At 39.8% G+C, this 21165-nt stretch overlaps 1 protein-coding gene across 1 annotated transcript; it reads right to left on the bottom strand.

Moving 5' to 3' along the window:
* Positions 1-749: 749 nt before the first annotated feature.
* On the bottom strand, positions 750-19422 carry LOC116264491 (anthocyanidin 3-O-glucosyltransferase 2-like). Its single transcript, XM_031644759.2, has 2 exons — positions 18082-19422; positions 750-987 (listed from the first exon to the last, which is right to left on the bottom strand). The coding sequence occupies exons 1-2, from the start codon at positions 19400-19402 to the stop codon at positions 917-919; spliced, it is 1392 nt and encodes a 463-aa protein (XP_031500619.2). The 5' UTR covers positions 19403-19422; the 3' UTR covers positions 750-916.
* Between the last annotated feature and the right edge of the window lie 1743 nt (positions 19423-21165).

The raw sequence follows: 21165 nt of genomic DNA, 5'->3' as shown, positions 1-21165 counted from the left end.
TTATCTTTTTTTTTTTTCGTTATGCAAAATAGCTCGAAAACTCATCATATACAAAAATTCCCAATTGTATATTTACCATAATTTTATAAAAGTGAAAGAAGATTGAAGAACAATGGAGAAAGCTACGTTTAACTTGCTTGTGCAATGCATCAAATAAAAAATCAGCTTGTCATTTAAATGAATACTGCAGCCATTGTAACCCTTATTAATATCAAATTAAGTACCATGGCTGTTGGTCAACCATTGCAACCTCAACTTGCGTTGTTCGATAAGTTAAGTCCTTTTCCGTCTACATATATATATATATATATATATATATATATATATATATAGCCACTGCCGACTTCCCCTTCTGCCGGATGGTCCGCCGGCCAGGGGAGGCCGGCCGCGGTGATGGGGAAGGCAACGGCCTCCCCTCTACTTTTTTTCTTTTTTCATTAAAAAAAAAAAATTATGCGGGGGGTGGGGGGGTGTGTGGGCGACGGCCTCCCCCTTTGTTTTTCTTTATTTCGTTAAAAGAAAAGGTTGAGACAGGGAGGCCATCGCGGCAGGAGGTTGCCGCCTGGGGGAGGCTACGGTCTTCCCTGCATCATCAAATATCTCATGAACGTGAAAGAAAAAAAAGGAGCTGAATGCTCATAAAAGATCGGGGAGCTGAATGCTCCATTTCCAGTTTAATTTGTTGATGGGGAGAGAGAAAGAGAGAGATTGTTCAGAAATAGTAACATGTTCATAAGCGATCGAGAATCTATGATTAGTCTAATTTATTGAAGGGAACAAGCTGAACTGGACATTCAAACACAAGAGGAGCAAAAGCAAACCAAACAAGGCCGAGTTAGTGTGTCACTAGTTCATCTGCTAGATGGCTTGGCAACACATAATGTCATAAACCCTTTACATAAAATTAACATTTCTGCTAAGATTGGCTGTTGGATGCGCAGGTCCATTGATTTACCAGTAGAGCCAAATTGGCATACGAAGAACCACCTTCCTCCACAGCTTTCCTTGCCAACTCTTTCATCCTCAAAGTCTTCTCCCTCGCCCTTCTCCCCTCTTCCTCTTCCATCAGCTTTCTCACTGCCTCTCCCACAACTTTCGCCTCCACCAACGCTTCGTCGTCGTCCTCTTCCTTCTTCAGCCGCCCGCACAGAATTCCCAGCTCCTTTGCCAGCACAAACGCATTGAGACGCTGCTCCGCATAGAGCGGCCAGCCGACCATCGGCACCCCGAACCAAATGGTCTCCATTACCGAGTTCCACCCGCAGTGAGTCACAAACCCGCCCACTGCGGGGTGAGCCAGGATCGATATCTGCGGGGTTGACTCCGTCCAGACCATGCCCAGATTCTTGGTTCGCTCCAGGAACCCATCCGGCAGCGCCGCCTGCAGATCCGTTTCCTTCGATCCCGACTGAAACCTGACGGACCACAGGAACCTGTGCCCGCTAAGTTCCAGACCCAGAGCAATTTCCCTAGCCTGCTCGGTCGAGAAGGTGCCCACGCTGCCCAAACATAGGAAAACGACCGACAAGTTTGGCTGGGCGTCGAGCCACTTGATGCAAGGGTGGTCAGCAAACTGGGCCTGCCTGCCGTCAAGCCCGAGCAAGGGCCCGACTGGGTATATGGATGGCATGGTTTGCCCGGCCGGCAGGTACGCGCCTTGGACCAAGCCTTCTACAGCCTTGGTCTCCAGGTCACTGAAAGTGTCCACAATGATTCCTTGAGCCTTAGTGTATTGCCTTGAGCTGTTAAGGAACCAAGTGTACGCTGGGCTCTGCTTTTTCCCAAGAACAGAGATGATGTCCAGCGGCGGCACCATGTGCAGGCCTGCAACATCAATTCCTTTCATCTGCACCTTCCACTCATCTTCCTTGTACTTCTGGTCTAGCACTGGAAGGTGAAGCACGAGGCCGAGTCCGGTAGCGCTGGTGATTAAGATGTATGCCGGCACCCCGAGGTCGGCGGCGACATCGATCATGGTGGTTCCGAATATATCAACAACGAAGGCCGGGACAGCAACGTTTGTATTTAGGATGGAAGCAAGAGCATCGGCGACCATGGGTTTTAGCCGGTCCACATTGCTGCTGAGGGTTTCCGCCAGATTCATCTGTCCACCAGTCAGGGGCTCAACGCATGGGAGCTCGATGAAGCTCAAGCGAGGCGTGAGAGGCCGGGTAGCGGCATCGGAGATGAGGAGAATGGTGATGTTGAGGTCCGCGTGGCTGCGGAGAAGGCGGTTGGAGAGCCGGATCATGGCGATCAAGTGGCTTTGCAGCGGTCCAGGAAACATCACTATGGTTACCCCCATCTTCAATTCAGTGACGCCAGGGAAAGGAGATGGAGTAATATATATATAGTGCGTCAGAGTGAATGCTGGAACCCGCTAATTACCCTTAACAAAGTGATCGGAATCTCATCGGCTTGCCTGCGAAGGCCACGTGGAAGTAGATGGACGGTCAATGGGCGATGGATATTTTACTCCTCTCGCCCGGACGGAAGAAATAAGCTGGGAGTGTTTGATAATTGGAATTGTTAAAGGAAAAATACAAGCAGAAAATTTTTCTCTTACCCAGTAAATGCGCACCTAACAGCGGGAAGGGAACACCTAACAGGGTATTAGAGTATCATGTGTAATTAAAAAAAAAAAAATCTACAATATGTCCCAGTGTGGGGCTTCGGGACCGAGCCTGGCCCACCCCTTCTCAATTAACATTAAAATAATTTTTACTGTAAAATAATATAAAAATATGATTTATCATAATAATAATTATATAATTGTATATAACAAATAATAAAATAATGTTTAAATATAAATTATAGAGCTGATCTGGGCCCACCATGCCCAACAACTTATGGTTGGGCTAGGCCGGGTGGGGTATACCTAGGCCTGTGCTCAGGCTTTTTCCCCAAAAACAATTCAACCATCACAATGAAAAAGTATTGATTCACCCTCGGTTGCAACCTCACAAATTTAGAAATCATGCATTTCCAAAATCATATTTTCATGTAGTTAAAAAGACTTAAAGAAAAAACTCAACAGAAAATGAAATTTATAGGTATATCAAAATAAACCATTTAATACTTGGTCTGCACAACGAGTCGAGCCGAGCCAGCTTAGGCTTGGCTCAAACTAGACCAAAAAGACTTCGTCTCGTGCTCGATTCATTTATAAACAAGTATAGTTCGACCTTACAAAGATACTTGAAATGATAAACGAGTCAAGTTCGAGTTTCAGGTACTTGATTTGACTCGCAAACCGATACTCTATATAATATTACCAAAATAGGTTCACCAAATCACCAATTTTAACTTTTAGGGTAAAAGAATTTGTTCACAAGTTACACAAGTTAATGCTTACACGAATTAAACGAATTAATGCTTACATGAGTTAAAGCTCAACGAGTTAAATGGGTTAAACGAGTCAAGTTCAAGCTCCATTTTGTGTATTTGAGTCGAGCGTGAGCTTGCTATAGGAGCTGAGCCAATCTTAAGCTCGAGTTTTTCCAACCAAGTCGAGCTCAAGCTGGCCAAACTTGGGCTCGACTCGGCTCATGTTCAGCCCTATTTAATGGGGCCTTAAATAGCCTTTACGGCTTTAGTAAATTGAAAATGATAGACAATTAAGTTATTTACATCAAGGTCATTTTCTTTTTGCAGTAAAATAAAGTAAAAAAAAAGAAAAAAATCTTTGAGTTGCTTATCCTTGAATTAAGCTTAAATGATTGTGTTATTCCAATGCAAAATTTGAGGTTTACATTGGGAAGTAATAAAAATTTCAACAAAAGTTTTGTTTATTCTGTCAGCAAAAAAGAATTATGATCAATAAAATGAGATAACGTAAGCCCTATCAATATTCCTTCATTGTTTTGATTGATGGTTTGGTCAATAAAAGGCAGGCAGCCTTCCCCCCGTCAAGTGGTTTGCAGGCGTAAGCCTATAAATGAAAAACAGCCAAAAAATGAAGTCCAAAAATGAAAATTTTCCCTTAATTGTTGTCAAGTACATCTTGCAAATACAAAATGCTCCCATCGCAGTTAATTTGGACTATTATTTTCTTCAAAAGCCACTGAAAGTCTTGCTAAAGCACATGTTTATGCACGAGTCTTTTTCAAATTTCATCAAGAAATAAAGTCACCTTTTCTCAACATCAGCATGTCGCAAATTTAGACACTTGGCACCGTCCGCTTGGCCATCCGAACATGGACATAGTTCAGTTTCTTCATAAAAATAAGCTTATTTCTAATTCCGAGAATTATGCTTCTGGTTTATGTCTTAGTCGTATGTTAATGTTAGTCAAGTCTACTAATCTTCCTTTTGATGCCATCGTTATTTGAAAAAGTCCCTTATGACTTCTGGGACCTATACCCTATTGTTTCTGAATTAAGTGTTTAAATATTACTTGGCTACTGTTGTTGATTGTTTTCGCAATACCTGGTTACGTCCTCTTAGAGTGACTGTCTTTCTAAGTTTCAATAATTTTATTTTACGGTTGGAACCCAAATTCCAACACCCATTTCAAAGTATTCAAATTAACAAATGGGGGTTGTCAATTTATTAGCATTGAATTCCAAAATTCAATGAAGATAAATGGTATTAAACATAGTGTCTCTTGCAATAAAACACTCGAGTTTAGTGAAGACAACGACGTATAGTCGACTTGGGCCTGTGAATGTTGTTTTTATGCCTTGATGCCTTTAAGATATTGGACGGATGATTTCTTCATTGTTGCTTGGATGATCAATCGATTGCAGACAGATGTTCTTGGAATCATATCTCCATATGAAGAAGTTTTATTTAAACAGTCAGATTAGTCGTATTGATGTATATTTGGGTCATGCTGCTACCCCACATCTTGGAGATTATATCCGCGGCATAAGTTTGACCCCCACTCACTTTGTCACTATCTTGTGTTTGCTTGGGATATATTGGTATCTACAAAGGACGTTGCTGCTTTGTGCTTATATCGGCCATCATGTTCGATGATGAGTGACTGCTGCTTGTCCAACTTCAAAATCCTTCCTCGACGTCTACGGCTATAACTCACTTCAATGACTGGATCTTTCCCCATGATCACCATCAATCAAATGCTGAATTAAACCACAACGATATTTGCCATCTATCAAGTGTTGAGCACATTAGGCTGACTACTATCCCGAATGACGATCATGTTGAGCCGCCTATATATCATTTCATCTCCACCATTTTGCACATGGTGAACAGCATGGCGTCCTTGGGCATGGTTAACAACATGCTCGTCACATGCTTCTCCAACTAATAACTAGGCATGACATGGTCTGTCACTCTAAATCAGTGACTATCAACCCCAACCCAAAGTACTTTCTAGCAGACTTATCAATCCCTAGAGAACCCAAAGATATAAAGGCTGCACTACAAGATCCCCATTAGTATGATGTCATGAAAGAAGAAATTCCAGTCCTTGACTCTACACAAACTTGGAATATCATTCCTTGATGGATCCCCTTACTGAACATGGTCGGCTCAGGAAGCATGAAACTGGTTTTATACACAGGCCTATGCACTTGTGCATCCTATATGCATAGGCCTATGCGTTTGATATCGACCCTTGGAAGTGGTTTAAGGGACTTCAGCAAGTGGGCCAGTGAAACTCATGTCATGCACCAGAGACTATGCATGGTTTAACTGGTTTTCTACCTTGCTCATGAAAATGGGTTCACATGAAGCAATGCTGATTCCTCTCCTTTCATTTGGGATACCATAGAAGCACAACATACCTCATTCTCTATGAGGATGACATGATTATTACAACTGGCAGCCCTTCCACGCTCATGCAGGACATTATATCCCACATCAGTAAAGAATTTGCAATGAAAGCCACCTGCCTCTCTTTTTTCTTTCTTTCTTCCTCCATTTGCGTGGTTATCTGGTATGCTTCCTGTTCCCAATAACATATTCACACATTTTCATATATGTTGCTATTCTTCAAAAATATAATGCATATAATATATTCTTTTAAGCATCTAAGTTGGGGATGGTTAGCTTTGAAGAATTAAATTTTCTAGTTTTATGTACTTGTGTTGCACTGTTAATGGCCAATAACTTGCAAAAAGAGAATAAATCTAGGTTAAGAACAAGCGAAATTTAGTACAAAGAAGTAGTTTGGGTCACTTCCATATAAAAAGTACTCAGGTGTGTCCAAGTACCTGATTTGCCTTGTCCATAAGCAACATAGGTATGTGGTGACCTTACTAAAATACCCATTTGACTCAGTTGAATGCCATTATCAATATATATATATATATATATATATATATATATATATATATATATATATATCACATACCCATTTCTAGAATAATTGAATATATGTGCATAGTTTTGCCACAATATAACAGGAATGTCCATTAGCTTGACATCCGTCTTAAAGGAGAAACAAAAGAAAAAGAAATTAAGACATAAAAGGGTATATCCAGAACTCAAAATCTTGAACATACTGGAAAACCTGTGCTATATGCAGCAATTGAGTTAATGTACATTGAATTATTGACCTCCAACTTCAAAGCGTCTTAATCTCGTCCTACTTGCTGTCATGAGGTCATGTTTGTATTCACAAAGTGTATTTATATCAACACCGTTGGCATGCACAAAAGGGACGGAAAAAAAAAATAAAAACGTAAAGGTGTAAATAATTAATATTGCTGCAACCATTGATCGGAAAGCATATATATAGTCACCGTGAAATATTTTCCCAGCCAAAACACGAAGTTGGCATGTTGTTGGTCTTGCAGTTGGTTTATGGGATTATGTGTTCAGGCTTGAGTGATCAGCGTAGGCCCAAAGTATAAGGTTTTGAAAGGAATAGTGAGAAAAGTTAAAGCACTTTCACAAATATTTAATTTCCTTTTCTGGAAAAATTAAAAAAAAAAAAGACTAAATGAAGAAAAAAAGAAAGAATCAGAAATTTTCATCATGATATTTTGAAAAGTGGCTGCCACATTGAAAATATCACATACTTGGGCTCTGTATATCCCATAATAGTTTCATCATTTTGAAGGCTAATAGCTGCAGAAGAGATATCCATAAGTTTGGGTGATGAATTTTCCTCTTTCTGCGCAGGAACAAGAGAGGTGCATTGCTCTGTTTTAAGAACTTGAAATTTATAAGAACTAGGACTTTTTTCCCTCTAAAAGTAGGACATGGAATGAAGGTGCCTTCTCCTCATACCGTTTCCCATTGGGTGCCTCCATCAAGTTGGTCGTCTTTCTGCAAAGTGTTCTCTAAATTCATAAAACAATATTTTATTTTGGGTTCTTCAACTGTAGTACTGCAAATAAGCATCACAGGAAATACCAAGAAGCTTCCAATTGGGGTCCATTCTAGGGATTGGAATTTGACGTAACGTTGATAAAAAATAGGTTTTCCTAGACACGGCGTTTTGGATGACACCCCTCAAAAATCAAGTTTTGTGAGAATTTTGTTTTATAGCCATTTTTGTAAAAGGGTTTTTCAAAATGACTTTTATACTGGATGATACCTCGAAAATGCAAATATTTTGTGAAAACAGGATTTTGGCAAAACCCAAATTTCATGTCATCCATCCAAAGCTTTGTTAAAAGAGCAGGTTTTACTTCCAAAACCTGCTTTTGGGTTGTCATCTAAATGAGTGTCCTTCATTAATGTGCATGCATTTTTTCTTTATAAAGTTTCATATATTGTACAAAAAGAAAGAATAATTTTATTTTACTTTCTCCTTTTTGCTATGAATAATTGGAAGACATGCGGTCCTCCTGCAGAGTGGGTTCTGAAGAGAGGCTGACGGAATGACAATTATTAAAATGTTTCAAAGTTTGAAAAGTTAATTGAAGAATGACGATAAAAAAAAGAAGGGAATAAAAAGGGAGCATTGTCATTGGAAAAGTCTAAAGCTTATGCTGAAACTGCTTTTAGCTTTTTAAAGGAAAATTATTTAACATTAGTGGGTATTTACATTGCGTAGAGCAGGGTTGGTAAATCTTAAATGAGTTTTGGTTAAATGTTATTATTACCATTCTTTAGCCACTTATATATATATATATATATATATATATATATTCCCGCAAGACATGGGCATTTATTGTACAAATGTTCAAAAATATGTATATATTAATTATTTATGCAGCTAACATGTACTATATATGATTATGCACAATTATGAGAGGAAACATCCTTAAAAGGTAGTATCTTGCTAATTTTATTTCTATAGAAAGTATAATCCAAATTCTTAAGTATTCAATTTTGTTGTAAATATGTAGATTTTCAACTATTGTGTATGCTGCTGCAAGAAATATGTACTCAATTGCATTGTATTATTGGAAATGCAATTACTCAAGACATTATGTATGTTTTTCACTCACTATTTTTGTGCCTCTTCTACCTTAAATTTCTCACTCTGCCACTTTCAGTAGCATATTATAAGAATAAATATTTAAATGATCTAGTGAAGACAAATAATTAAAAAAGAACACTAAGCATCCAATACCTTATTCCATGCCTTACTTTGTTCAAGTATGTACGGCAGTTGAAGCTTTTCACAGAAATGAGAAATCACAGCCAAAAGTGTCAAATGCTTCCCTCGCCAGAGCTTTACAACAAGTGGATTTTTTTTTTCTAAATTAATACTTACCTGAGAGAACTTGGAATTAAAAATGATTCACAAAGCTGGGGGCCACATTTGACGGCTGAAATGGGAAAGCTAGGAGTCTTTCTATTGTGTGGTGCTTAATTTTTTTCCACATAAATGTTATAATGTTTTTGGGGGAAGAAAAATTGAAAATTTCCAAATATTTCACGGAAAAAAGAAAAATATATTTCAAGAATCTTTTTATTGATGATGTTTAATGCAAGGGGGTATAGTGAAAAACCACTTTTCCAACTAACAAGACAAGAAAATCCTTTCGACGTGTGAAAATTTTTTAGTATTAGGTTAGTGATGTAAAGTAGTATATATTGGTTGCACTACAAGATCCCCATTAGTATGATGCCATGAAAGAAGAAATTCAAGTTCTTGACTCTACACAAACTTTGAATCTCATTCCCTGATGGATCCGCTCCCAGGCTCACGAAGCATGAAGCTCGTTATATGCACAGGCCTGTACACTGGTGCATCATATATGCATAGGCCCATGTGCTTGACACCGACCCTTGGGAGTGGTTTAGGGGCTGTTTGCAAGTGGGCCAGGGAAACTCATGTCATGCACCAGGGACTATGCATGGTGCACCCTGGTTCACCTAACCACCTCTTCAAGTTATACCTAGTCACCAAAGGTTTCACTCAGAAGGAATCAACCATGTTGAAAAATCGGACTTCATCAAGCACGTACTACTATAGATTTTGTATTGAGTATCTCTCAGATACATGGATGGATGTGTGACAACTTGATGTTAAGAATGCGTTGCTTCTTGGAATTCCTGATGAACTAGTCTACATGGAGCAAAGCACATGGTTTGGATGACAAACAACAGCTCAACTATATTTGTTGATTGAATCACACACTCTAACGACTCAATTAGCAATCTTCAATAAAATGGCAAACGTTTGACTGGCTTACTACCGTGGTCCTTAAAATGGGTTCACATGCAGCAATGCTGATTCCTCTCCTTTTATTTGGGATACCGATAGAGGCACAACATACCTCATTCTCTATGTTGATGACATTATTTTTATAACTGGCAGCCCTGCCATGCTCTTACAGGACATTATATCCCACATCAGTAAAGAATTTGCAATGAAGGCCACCCTCCTCTCTTTTTTGCTTTCCTTCTTCCTCCATTTGCATGGTTATCTGGTATGCTTTCGGTTCGCAATGACATATTCACACAGTTTCATATATGTTGCTATTCTTCAAAAATAGAATGCATATAATATTTTGTTTTAAGCATCTAAGTTGCAGATGGTTAGCTTTGAAGAATTAAACTTTCAAGTTTATGTACTTGTGTTGCACCGTTGATTCACCAATAGTGCATGTTAAAGACCAATAACTTGCAAAAAGAGAACAAAGTCTACGTTAGAAACAAGCAAAATTTAGTACGAAGAAGTTTAGATCACTTCGATCCAAAAAGTACTCAGGTGTGTTCAAGTACCTGCTTTGCGTGGTCTGTACGCGACATAGGTATGGGGGGACCTTACTAAAATACTCATTTGATTCAGTTGAACGCCATTGTCAATATATATATACTCACACACCCAATTTGTAGAATAATTGAATATATGTGCATAGTTTCCCCACAATAGAACAGGAATGTCCGTTAGCTTGACATCCGTCTCAAAGGAGAAACAAAAGAAAAAGAAACTAAGACAAATAATTTGGTATATCAAGAAATCAAAATCTTGAACATACTGGGAAACCCGTGCTATATGCAGCAATTGAGTTAATGTATATTGAATTATTGACCTCCTCCAACTTAAAAGTGTCTTAATCTTGGCCTGCTCGCTGTCATGAGGTCATGTTTGGATTCACAATGTGTATTTACATCAACACCATTGGCAAGCACAAAAGGGGCGAAAAAAAAACAAATCAAAACGTAAAGGTGAAAATAATTAATATTGCTGCAACCGTTAATTGGAAAACATATATATGGTCACCGTGAAATAGTTTCCCAGCCAAAACACGAAGATGGCATGTTGTTGGTCTTGCAGTTGTTTTAAGGGATTATGTGTTCAGGCTTGAGTGATCAGCATAGACCCAAAGTATAAGGTTTTAAATGAAATAATGAGAAAAATTAAAGCACTTTCTCAAATATTTTGATTACCTTTTCTGGAAAAAAAAAAGAAAACTAAATGAAGAAAAAAAGAAACAATCAGAAATTATCATAATGATATTTTGAAAAGTGGCTGCCACATTCAAAATATCACATACTTTTAGTTTCTTGCTTATTTTTTCATTCTTTTCAAAATAACCTTGATGTATTAATTTTTGCTTTTAGAGGTTTCTTTTAACATACGATCAAATTTTTTTTTTTTTTGATCAATTGTATTGTAGGAAACTTAACAGAAAAACCAAATTTCCATATTTTTCTATCATTTCTTCTGCTCCTTCTAATTTCGGAAATGTTATTGAAAAAACAAACTTGTCCTTAATATGTGAGGAAACTAGCTTCCCATTAACAACACGATAATGATATTGGTGACTCTGAGTTAAAGTCAAAGAAGATTAAAGAACAATGGAGAAAACAGCGTCTAACTTGCTCGTGCAATGCATCAAATAGAAAAACTAGCTTGTCATTTAAGATGAATGCCGCAGCTATTGTAACCCTTAATATCAAATTAAGTACCATGGCTGTCGATCAACCATTGCAACCTCAACCTGCATCATTCATCTGCTCGCTAATGATAATGGAATAAGTTAAGTCCTTTTGCATATATATATATATATATATATATATATATATATATATATATATATACATGAGAATGTCTTTTGTCACGGTCCAGTGCAGAAGCTGAGTATAAAGCGATGGCTACTACAGCGAGTGAACTTGTTTGGGTTAAATCTCTCATTTGTGAAATGAGATTCAAAGTTGAAAACCAGTTCCTATGTATTGTGACAATCAAGCGGCGATACACGTTGCAGCTAATTTAGTCTTTCATGAGCACACTAAACACATAAAAATTGACTGCCATTATGTGCGTGAACAGGTTCAAAAAAAGGTGATTACAACTCCATATACTAGAAGCAATGATCAGTTTGCTAGTGGATTAACTAAAGGCTTGAATATGAAACAGCTTGAGGAGCTAAAATTCAAGTGGGGCTGCTATAATCTTTGCACTCCACTTGAGGGGGAGTGTTGAAGAAAGCGTTTTATGCACGTCAACATGGTGTCAGAGCGTTAAGCATTTCCGCTGAGGTTGTTGGGGCTTTGATCCTAAGTTTCAGAGAGCTTGCAATGAATTTTTGTCGAGGAGTCAAGTAGACACACCAAACTCCTCTGTCCAGGCGTGACTTTCTCTCTCACGCATACTTGGTTGGAGACGACTCAAGGGTCAAGCAAGGGGGCGTTGGATTCTGGCCTGTGTCTACTATTTTTGGACCATGTTACAGATCTTTTGAATGATTCTGCGAAGAACGATGGATTTTACAAAAACTGCAGGTTTCTGAAGCTTTCTGCGAACTTGAGGAACAGTCAGAATGCAAGAAGAAATCTTCACACGATTTCTCTCTAGTGCTGATTTGCAGCTGAAACTAGAGGCGTCCACTCCTCACCCCGTCAGTGAGTTCCTATCCAATTTTCAGTTATGCGAGTTGGAGGTGATTTTTAAAAATTCAGCGACTGTTTGCTGGGCCTGGACGAGGCTTGAGCAGACCTGATCTCCTTATTCTCATCGTCGTGAGCATCATGGCTAAAACAGGTAACAATCGAGTCATTGAGAAGATTGTTGTTCAAGAGCAACCCAATCCTGCTATTAAAATCACGTCGGTGCTTATCAATGGAATAAATTATATTGGATGGTCAAAATCAGCAACGTTGTTTTTGAGATGAAAATCAAAACTTGAATATGTTACTGGTGATTTCCCAGAACCAGATGAGAATAGCTCCTTCTACAAGGAGTGGAAAATGACCAATCACATGGTTATGTCTTGGTTGATGAATTCTATGGAACCGAGAATTCAACTAGGTTTTTTTTTTTTGCTGAAACTACTGCACAAATTTGGAAAATGATCAAAGAGCTGTATAGTGAGAAAAACAATATTTCTAGGATGTTTCATTTATAAAAAAGATTTATATTATAAAGAAAGATCATAACCTAAGAAATTACCGTTTGAAAAATCTAGAGAAACTTCATCCTCGGCATCAGTGGCTGCTACCAAATCTAAAGAGACTAATGATTCTACAGCGGTCTTAGAAGAAATTTCAGAATTGCTAAAGCACATGTCCATCAAGCAAGAAGTCGTAGCTGCATCAACAAGCAATTCCACTCTGTGTAACCCCAAATGTATGTTTTCTAATACTTGGGTGTTGGATTCCGGGGCGAGTGACCACATGGCCATGGATCGACATCTACTCAAGAACTATTCCACTCATAATATTGATAAATATATTACTATAGCAAATGGGTCTTCTATACATGTGAGTGGTATTGGTGAAATGCCATTTTTAAATCAACCTATTAGCTCTAAAATTATGCACATGCGAGATTCGAATTCTAATCTGTTATATAGATTGAAACTTACAAGAGAACCTAATTGTTGTGTTACTTTCTCTCCAGTTGATACAATTGTTCAGGACATTGCAGCGAGGAAGATGATTGGTAAGGGAGAATTACACCACATCGTTTATTGGCTGGACAACACAAGTAGTGCACTGATCACAAGTTCTAAATGAAATGGAGAGTTATGGCACCAGCGGTTTGGACATGTGTCAAGTCAAACTTTGAAAGTTCTAATGTCTGATTTAGTCTTTAATTCGCAGCTATGTGACATTTGCAAATTTGCCAAGATGTTTAGATTACCGTTTGGTGGTATAGAAAATCATATTAACAATTTTTTGAGTTAGTATTCTGATGTTTGGGGCCCTGCGCCTACTAATTCCTATACTGGATATCATTACTATGTGACTTTCATTGATGATTGTTCTAAAATGACATGGTTGTACCTGCTAAAATCTAAAAATGAAATTTTTTCAAAGTTTTAGGAGTTTTTCAGGATGATTGAAACTTAGTATAATGCTCGTGTGGAAACCCTGAGATCAAACAATGGAACTGAGTACAAAAATCAAGAATTTGATCAATTTAAGAAAATGTATGACATTACTCTTCAATTTACATGTGTGGATACTCCCCAATAGAATGGGGTGGCTGAGAGAAAAAATTGACTTTTGTTAGAAACTACTCGCTCATTACTATTCCAAATGTCAGTAACAAAAAGTTTTTGGAGTGATGCGGTTATGACAACATGTTATATTATAAACAGGCTTCCATCAAGACATTTGAATAATAAATCTCCAATGAAAATTCTTATGAACAGACCTATCAAAATTGCACACTTAAGGACTTTTGGGTGTGTAGTTTTTGTCAAATGCAAAAGATCTGACAAGTTAAGTCAACGAGCCAAGCGGTGTGTTTTCTTGGGGTATTCTTCATCAGAAAAAGGATATCGGTGCTTCGATTTAGAAACCAACCAAGTGTTGATCTCACGAGATATTTGTTTTGATGAGCAGGAACCATGCTTTAAGGCCATTGTGCGAAAAGGGAAGTCACTAAACCATAATACTACACATAGAATGGAGGACTATAAAGAGTTTGATATGTTTATTGCTTCACCTCAACCACAAGTAGACCTTAATGAGGTGACTGATGAAGGTGATGCTGAAGATGGTGTTTCTAACGAGGGTGAAGCTATCCAAAATTCAATTCTAGAGACTATAGTAAGAAGATCAGAAAGGGACACGTACCCTCCAAGGTATTTGCACGACTATGTTACTTATTCTACTCAAACATTTTCAATTAATTATTATCCATGATTGGGTATCATCCAAACATGTTGGATATTTGAGCAATATATTTAAAATTATTGATTCAAATTCCTATCAAGAAGCTATGAAAAACTGTGTTTGGGTAGAAGCGATTAATGAAGAGCTAAGTGCACTTCACAAAAATAACACTTGGGAACTCGTTCAAGTGCCAAATGATAAGAATGTGATTGGTTGTATGTGGATTTTTAAAACTAAGTATCATAGTGATGGTACCATAGAGCGACACAAAGCTTGGCTTGTAGTAAAAGGCTACTCTCAAACTCATGGATTGGACTATGATGAAACATTTGCTCCAGTTGTTAAAATGAATACTATCATAATTATTTTATCCAATGCTTGCAATCTCAATTGGCAACTCTTTCAATTAGATGTGAAAAATGCATTTTTACAAGGTGATTTGAACGAGAAAGTATATATGCAATTACCTCCAGGTACCCACAAGAAGGAAAACCAAACTTAGTATGCAAACTCAAAAAGTCTATATATGGTCTTAAACAATCTCCCTGTGCATGACATCAAAAACTAGGCACTACTTTAGAAGATAGAAGATTCAAACGTAGTCTTTGCAGACAACTCATATTTATCAAAAGGGCTGAAGAGACAATAGTGATAATTTTTGTTTATGTAGATGATATTATTTTAACAGAAAATGATCATGACCAAATTTCTGCCACCAAACTTTTGAAATAAAAGATTTGAGAAAGTTGAGATATTTTCTTGGGATAGAAATATCTAAATCAAAGAAAGACGTCTTTATGTCTCAAAGAAAACACACCCTTGATCTTCTTAAGGAGACCAGAAAAACTTAGAGCTAAGCCTGCCTTGACACCTATTGAACCCTACATAAAATTGATGTAGAAGATGATGAAGCTCTGGAAGATGTTTCTAGATATTAACGATTGGTTGGAAGACTGATTTATCTTATGGTAACACGACCTGATATTTCGTTTGCCGTTAGTCGGGTCAGCCAGTTTATGCATTTCCCAAAGAATATACGTATGAAAGTTATTGATAGAATTTTGAGATATTTGAAAGGCTCTCCAGGTCAAGGATTATGGTACAAGAAAAATGAAAACATTGATATTAGGGTAGCGTTTGATAGGCTGGAATTTTATTGTAGCATACGAAATTTATTTCAAATTTTCAAAAGTTTTCTAGTTTCAAACAGGTGTTTTTTTTTTTACCGTTGGGGCTCAAAACGGAAAAAAAATTCTGGAAATATTATTCCAGATTTAAGCCAGAAATATTTTTCCGATTTTTTTTTTTTTACCGTTGGGGTGGAAGAAGGGACGGGGAGAAAGAAGGGAAGAAGGGAAGGAGGAAGAAGGGAAGAAGGGAGGAGGAAGAAGGGAAGGAGCAAGGAGGAGAAGAAGGGACGGGGAGGAAGAAGGGAAGGAGGGAGGAGGAAGAAGAGAGGAGGAGGAAGAAGGAGCAAGAAGGGAAGGAGAGAGGAGGAAGAAGGGAGGCGGAGGAAAAGGGGAAGGAGAGATGAGGAAGAAGGGAGGCGGAGGAAGAAGAGGGAGGAGGAAGCAGGGAGGCGGAAGAAGAAGGGAAGAAAGGAGGCGGAGGAAAAGGGGAAGGAGAGAAGAAGAAGAAGGGAGGCAGAGGAAGAAGAGGGAGGAGGAAGCAGGGAGGCAGAAGAAGAAGGGAAGGAGGGAGGAGGAAGAAGGGAAGGAGGGTGGAGGAAGAAAGAGGAAGAATGGAAGCAGAAGAAGAAGGGAAGGAGGGAGGAGGAAGAAGGGAAGGAGGGTGGAGGAAGAAAGAGGAAGAATGGAAGGAGGGAGGAACAAGTAGAATATGGAATGGGAGGTGGAGGAAGAAGAGGGAACCCATGGATTTTAGTGACGAATGCTTCAATGTGGTGCTCTGAGTGTGGTGTTGAGGAATTTGGTGCTTCTCCCTCCTTCCCTTCTTTCTCCTCTCTCCTCCCTTCTTTTCCTAAACCTGGAAATATATTTCTATTTCAACAAACTAAGAAATAAGTTTCTGGAAATTTGTTTCTCATCATCACACACATATTAAAATTGGAAATAAGAAAGATTTTTCTCATTCCATTTTTTCAAGAAATATATTTCTAGAAATATATTTCTAGCCATCAAACACTACCTAGAGGATTCACAGATGCTGATTGAGCTGACAGCACAGATAGAAAATCCACATCAAGATATTGTGTTTTTGTTGGAGGAAATTTAATGACAAGGAAAAGTAGAAAATAACATACAGTGTCACGATCCAGTGCAAAAGCAGAGTATAGAGCGATGGCTACTACGGCGAGTGAACTTATTTGAGTTAAATTTCTAATTTGTGAAATGCGATTCAAAGTTGAAAAACCAGTTTCTATGCATTGTGACAATCAAGCGGCGATACACATTGCGGCTAATTCAGTCTTTCATGAGTGCACTAAACACATTGAAATTGACTGTCATTATATGCGTGGACAAGCTCAGAAAAAAGTGTTTACAACTTCATATACTAGAAGCAATGATCAGCTTGCCGATGGATTAACTAAAGGCTTCGATATGAAATGGCTTGAGGAGCTAAAATTCAAGTGGGGTTGTTGTAATCTCTACGCCTCACTTGAGGGGGAGTGTTGAAGAAAGGGTTTTATGCACGTCCCTTTTGAACGGTTATATTTATAATGACGTATCTCATTTTCTAATTTTTCATTTTTATGTTGGCAGTTATTTTGGACAATTATCATCTCCTACCTTTTGTTAGTTCTCTTATGGTGGAGGTGTGGTAAATTTTGTTGGTTTTCTCACTTCTCACTTATAAAAGAACTCGCTGTTACTGTGAGAAAGCAGCCATCATGTCGTCTTGTGTGTGGACTTGTGTGTGGACGTAGGCCATTGATAAGGCTCAACCACCTTAAGCTTTGTGTGTTTGGTATGTCTTTTTTTCTCTCTTATTTTAACATCTTTTCTTCCCACTGCCGACTTCCCTTGCTGGCCAGGAGAGGCTGGCGGCAGTGACGGGGAAACAACGTCCTCCACTTTGCTTTTTTCTCTTTTCATTTAAAAAATTTATGCTGGGGAGTATGTCGCCTCCGCCGACTTGGGGATGTCGGTGGGCGGTCCGTGTCGGGGTAGGCGATGGCCTTCCCCTTTGTTTTTCACTTATTTCGATAAAAGAAAAGGTTGAGACTGGGAGGCAATCACCTCCCCCAAGCAGCAGGAGCTCGCCGCCCAGGAAGGCAACGGCCTTCCCTGCATCAAATGATGCATAAACGTGAAAAAAAAGGGGCTGAATGCTCATAAGCGATCAAGGAGCTGAATGCTCCTTATCCAGTTTAATTTGTTGATGGGGAGAGAGGAAGGGGGAGATTGTTCAGAAATAGTAACATGTTCGTAAGCGATCGAGAATCCATTATTAGTCTAATTTATTGAAGGGAACAAGCTAAACTGGACATTGAAACACGAGAGGAGCAACAGCAAACCAAACAAGGCCGAGTTAGTGAGTCACTAGTCCATCTGCTAGATGGCTTGGCAACACATAAACAACCCTTTACATAAAATTAACATTTCTGCTAAGATTGGCTGTTGGATGCGCAGGTCCATTGTTTTACCAGTAGAGCCAAATTGGCATACGAAGAACCACCTTCCTCCACAGCTTTCCTTCCCAACTCTTTCATCCTCAAAGTTTTCTCCCTCGCCCTTCTACCCTCTTCCTCTTCCATCAGCCTTCTCACTGTCTCTCCCACATCTTTCGCCTCCACCAACGCTTCGTCGTCGTCCTCCTCCTTCTTCAGCCGCCCGCACAGAATTCCCAGCTCCTTTGCCAGCACAAACGCATTGAGACGCTGCTCCGCATAGAGCGGCCAGCCGACCATCGGCACCCCGAACCACATGGTCTCCAGTACCGAGTTCCATCCGCAGTGAGTCACAAACCCGCCCACTGCTGGGTGAGCCAGGATCGATACCTGCGGGGCCGACTCCGTCCAGACCAGGCCCAGACTTTTGGTTCGCTCCAGGAACCCATCCGGCAGCGCCGCCTGTAGATCTGTTTCCTTCGATCCCGACTGAACCCTGAGTGACCACAGAAACCCATGCCCGCTAAGTTCCAGACCCAGAGCAATTTCCCTAGCCTGCTCGGTCGAGAAGGTGCCCATGCCGCCAAAACATAGGAAAACGATGGACGAGTTCGGCTGGCCGTCGAGCCACTTGATGCAAGGGTGGTCTGCAAACTCGGCCTGCCTGCCGTCAAGCCCGAGCAAGGGCCCGACTGGGTATATGGATGGCATGGTGTGTCCCGCGGGCAGGTACGCGCCTTGGGCCAAGGCTTCTAGAGCCTTTGTCTCCAGGTCATTGAAAGAATTCACAATGATTCCTTGAGCCTTAACGTATTGTCTTGAGCTGTTAAGGAACCAAGTGTACGCTGGGCTCTGCTTGTACCCAAGGACAGAGATGAAGTCCAGCGGCGGCACCATGTGCAGGCCTGCAACATCAATTCCTTCCATGTGCGCCCTCCACTCATCTTCCTTGTACTTCGAGTCTACCACTGGAAGGTGAAGAAAGACACCGAGTCCGGTGGCGCTGGTGGTGAAGAAGATGTATGCCGGCACCCCGAGGTCGGCGGCGACATCGATCATGGTGGTTCCGAACATACCAACAACGAAGGCCGGGACTGCAACGTTTGTATTTAGGATGGAAGCAAGAGCATCGGCGACCACGGGTTTTAGCCGGTCAACATGGCCGATGAGGGTTTCCGCCAGATTCATCTGTGCACCAGTCGAGGGCTCAACGTATGGGAGCTCGATGAAGCTCAAGCGAGGGGTGAGAGGCCGGGTAGCGGCATTGCGGCTGAGGAGAATGGTGATGTTGAGGTCGGCGTGGTGGCGGAGAAGGCGGTTGGAGAGCTCGATCATGGGGACCGAGTGGCTTTCCAAGGGTCCAGGAAACATCACTATGGTCACCCCCATTTTCCATTCATTGATGCCAGTGCTGGAGATGGAGTTATATATATATATATATATATACCGCTTTTTAAAGTCACCGGATCAGTTTAATCCAATCTAATACATGATTAAGAGTGAAAAATGAGAAAAACCTTATCAATAGTTTCTTCTTAAAACTTTTTTCTTTTTGTTTTTCTTTCAATTAAGATTGATGACTTATTTCTTTTTGTTTTTCTTTCAATTAAGATTGATGACTTATTTAAATGACTGACTTTGGGCAAGAGTCATCATTTGTTCGCTCTTCTATATATATATAGTGATGGAAACATTACAGTTGAAAACTGTGGGTCATCCTGACCCCCTAGTTTTGAAGTTTTGAACTGAGTCAGAAACTTTCGACGAGCAATGAGAAAGTTTCCCAAAGATTTAGGTCCAAGACGGACTGGGACAGACTCGAGGCGTGTGGTAACGTGAAAAGGTTGGCTAGGACAGCGCGGACAGGGTGGCATGACCCCAGGCCAGTCCGTGGTGTGGCCTCGGCAGCCTGGACATCCGGCCCTCATGCGTCGGACAAACCTGCCGTGCAGAGTGTGGGGAAAGAAGGAGATCCACCCAGATTCCGCCTGCTCTGCCGCTTGTCGATATGCAGACCTGGCTGGCCGCACAGCAGACGGCACGTGGCTGCCGGCCACCGCTCACAGTCCTTAAGTAAGGAGCATGCTTTTCCTTAAGTAAATATTGTGGGCATTTGATAGTATCTCAACAAAATTTAGAAATGGTCTTTTGGAGCAAGACCAGGTTTTGACGAAACGTGATTTTTGATTGTCATCCAAACACCTCCATAATTTTTCCAAATAAAGCGAAGGGTGAGCAAGCAACATTGCAGTCACTGCCCTACCAACCTTGTGGGGGTTGCCACCAGGGATGGAGCCAATTGGAGGCTCGGAGGAGCCATGGCTGCCCCAGATTTTGAAAATTAAATTTTTACATGCTAAAAATTTTAAAATTTAGTTCGGTATTGATTAATAAATTTGAAAAAAACAGCAGATCCATGTGAAAGGTTTTCAAAAAATTTTAAACTGGCCCTTATAAAATGTTTAAAAAATACAGAAGCGTCATGTGTAATTAAAAACAAAAGTCTATAATATGTCCCCAAATAGGCCTGGGCTCTCTTGATCAGGATCAAGACATCCCAGTGTGATGCTTCGTGCCCGAGCCTCGCTCACCGCTTCTCAATTAACATTAAAAATATTATTTAATATAAAATAATATATAAATATAATTTATCATAATATATATATAATTATATATAATAAATAATAAAATAATAATTAAATATAAAAATTATGGAGCTGAGCTGGGCCCACCGTGCTGCCCGACAATTTATGGTTGGGGCCGGCTTTGGGGCCAGGGCTAAGCCAGGTAGGGCGTACCTAGCCTGGTGCTGAGGCTTATCTCCAAACAATTCAACCATGACAATGAAAAAGTATTCTCGATTCCCCCTTGGTTGCAACCTCACAAATTTCGAAATCATGCATTTCTAAAATTATATTTTCATGTAGTTAAAAAGACTTTTAAACAAAAACTCAACAGAAAATGAGATTTATAGGTATATGAGAATAAACCATTTAATACTTGGGCTGCACAACAAGCCGAGCCAACTTAGGCTTGGTTCGAACTAGATCAAAAAACTAGGTTCGAGCTCGATTCATTTATAAACGAGTAGAGTTCAAGCTTACAAAGATGCTTGAAATGATAAACGAGTCAAGTTCTAGTTTCAAGTACTC

This window comes from Nymphaea colorata, chromosome 11, assembly GCF_008831285.2.
Source record: "Nymphaea colorata isolate Beijing-Zhang1983 chromosome 11, ASM883128v2, whole genome shotgun sequence".
Lineage (NCBI taxonomy): Eukaryota > Viridiplantae > Streptophyta > Magnoliopsida > Nymphaeales > Nymphaeaceae > Nymphaea > Nymphaea colorata.
The sequence above is the reverse complement of the archived record's forward strand: the minus strand, read 5'-3'. Positions and strand labels throughout refer to the sequence as shown.

Bases quoted from the DNA above. Each gene is read 5' to 3' on its own strand.
- LOC116264491 (XM_031644759.2), bottom strand. From the start codon at position 19,402: ATGGGGGTGACCATAGTGATGTTTCCTGGACCCTTGGAAAGCCACTCG. The intron at 988-18,081 runs GTGGTTCTTCGT...CTGTGGAGGAAG, and splicing joins AAGGAAAGCTGTGGAGGAAG to GTGGTTCTTCGTATGCCAAT.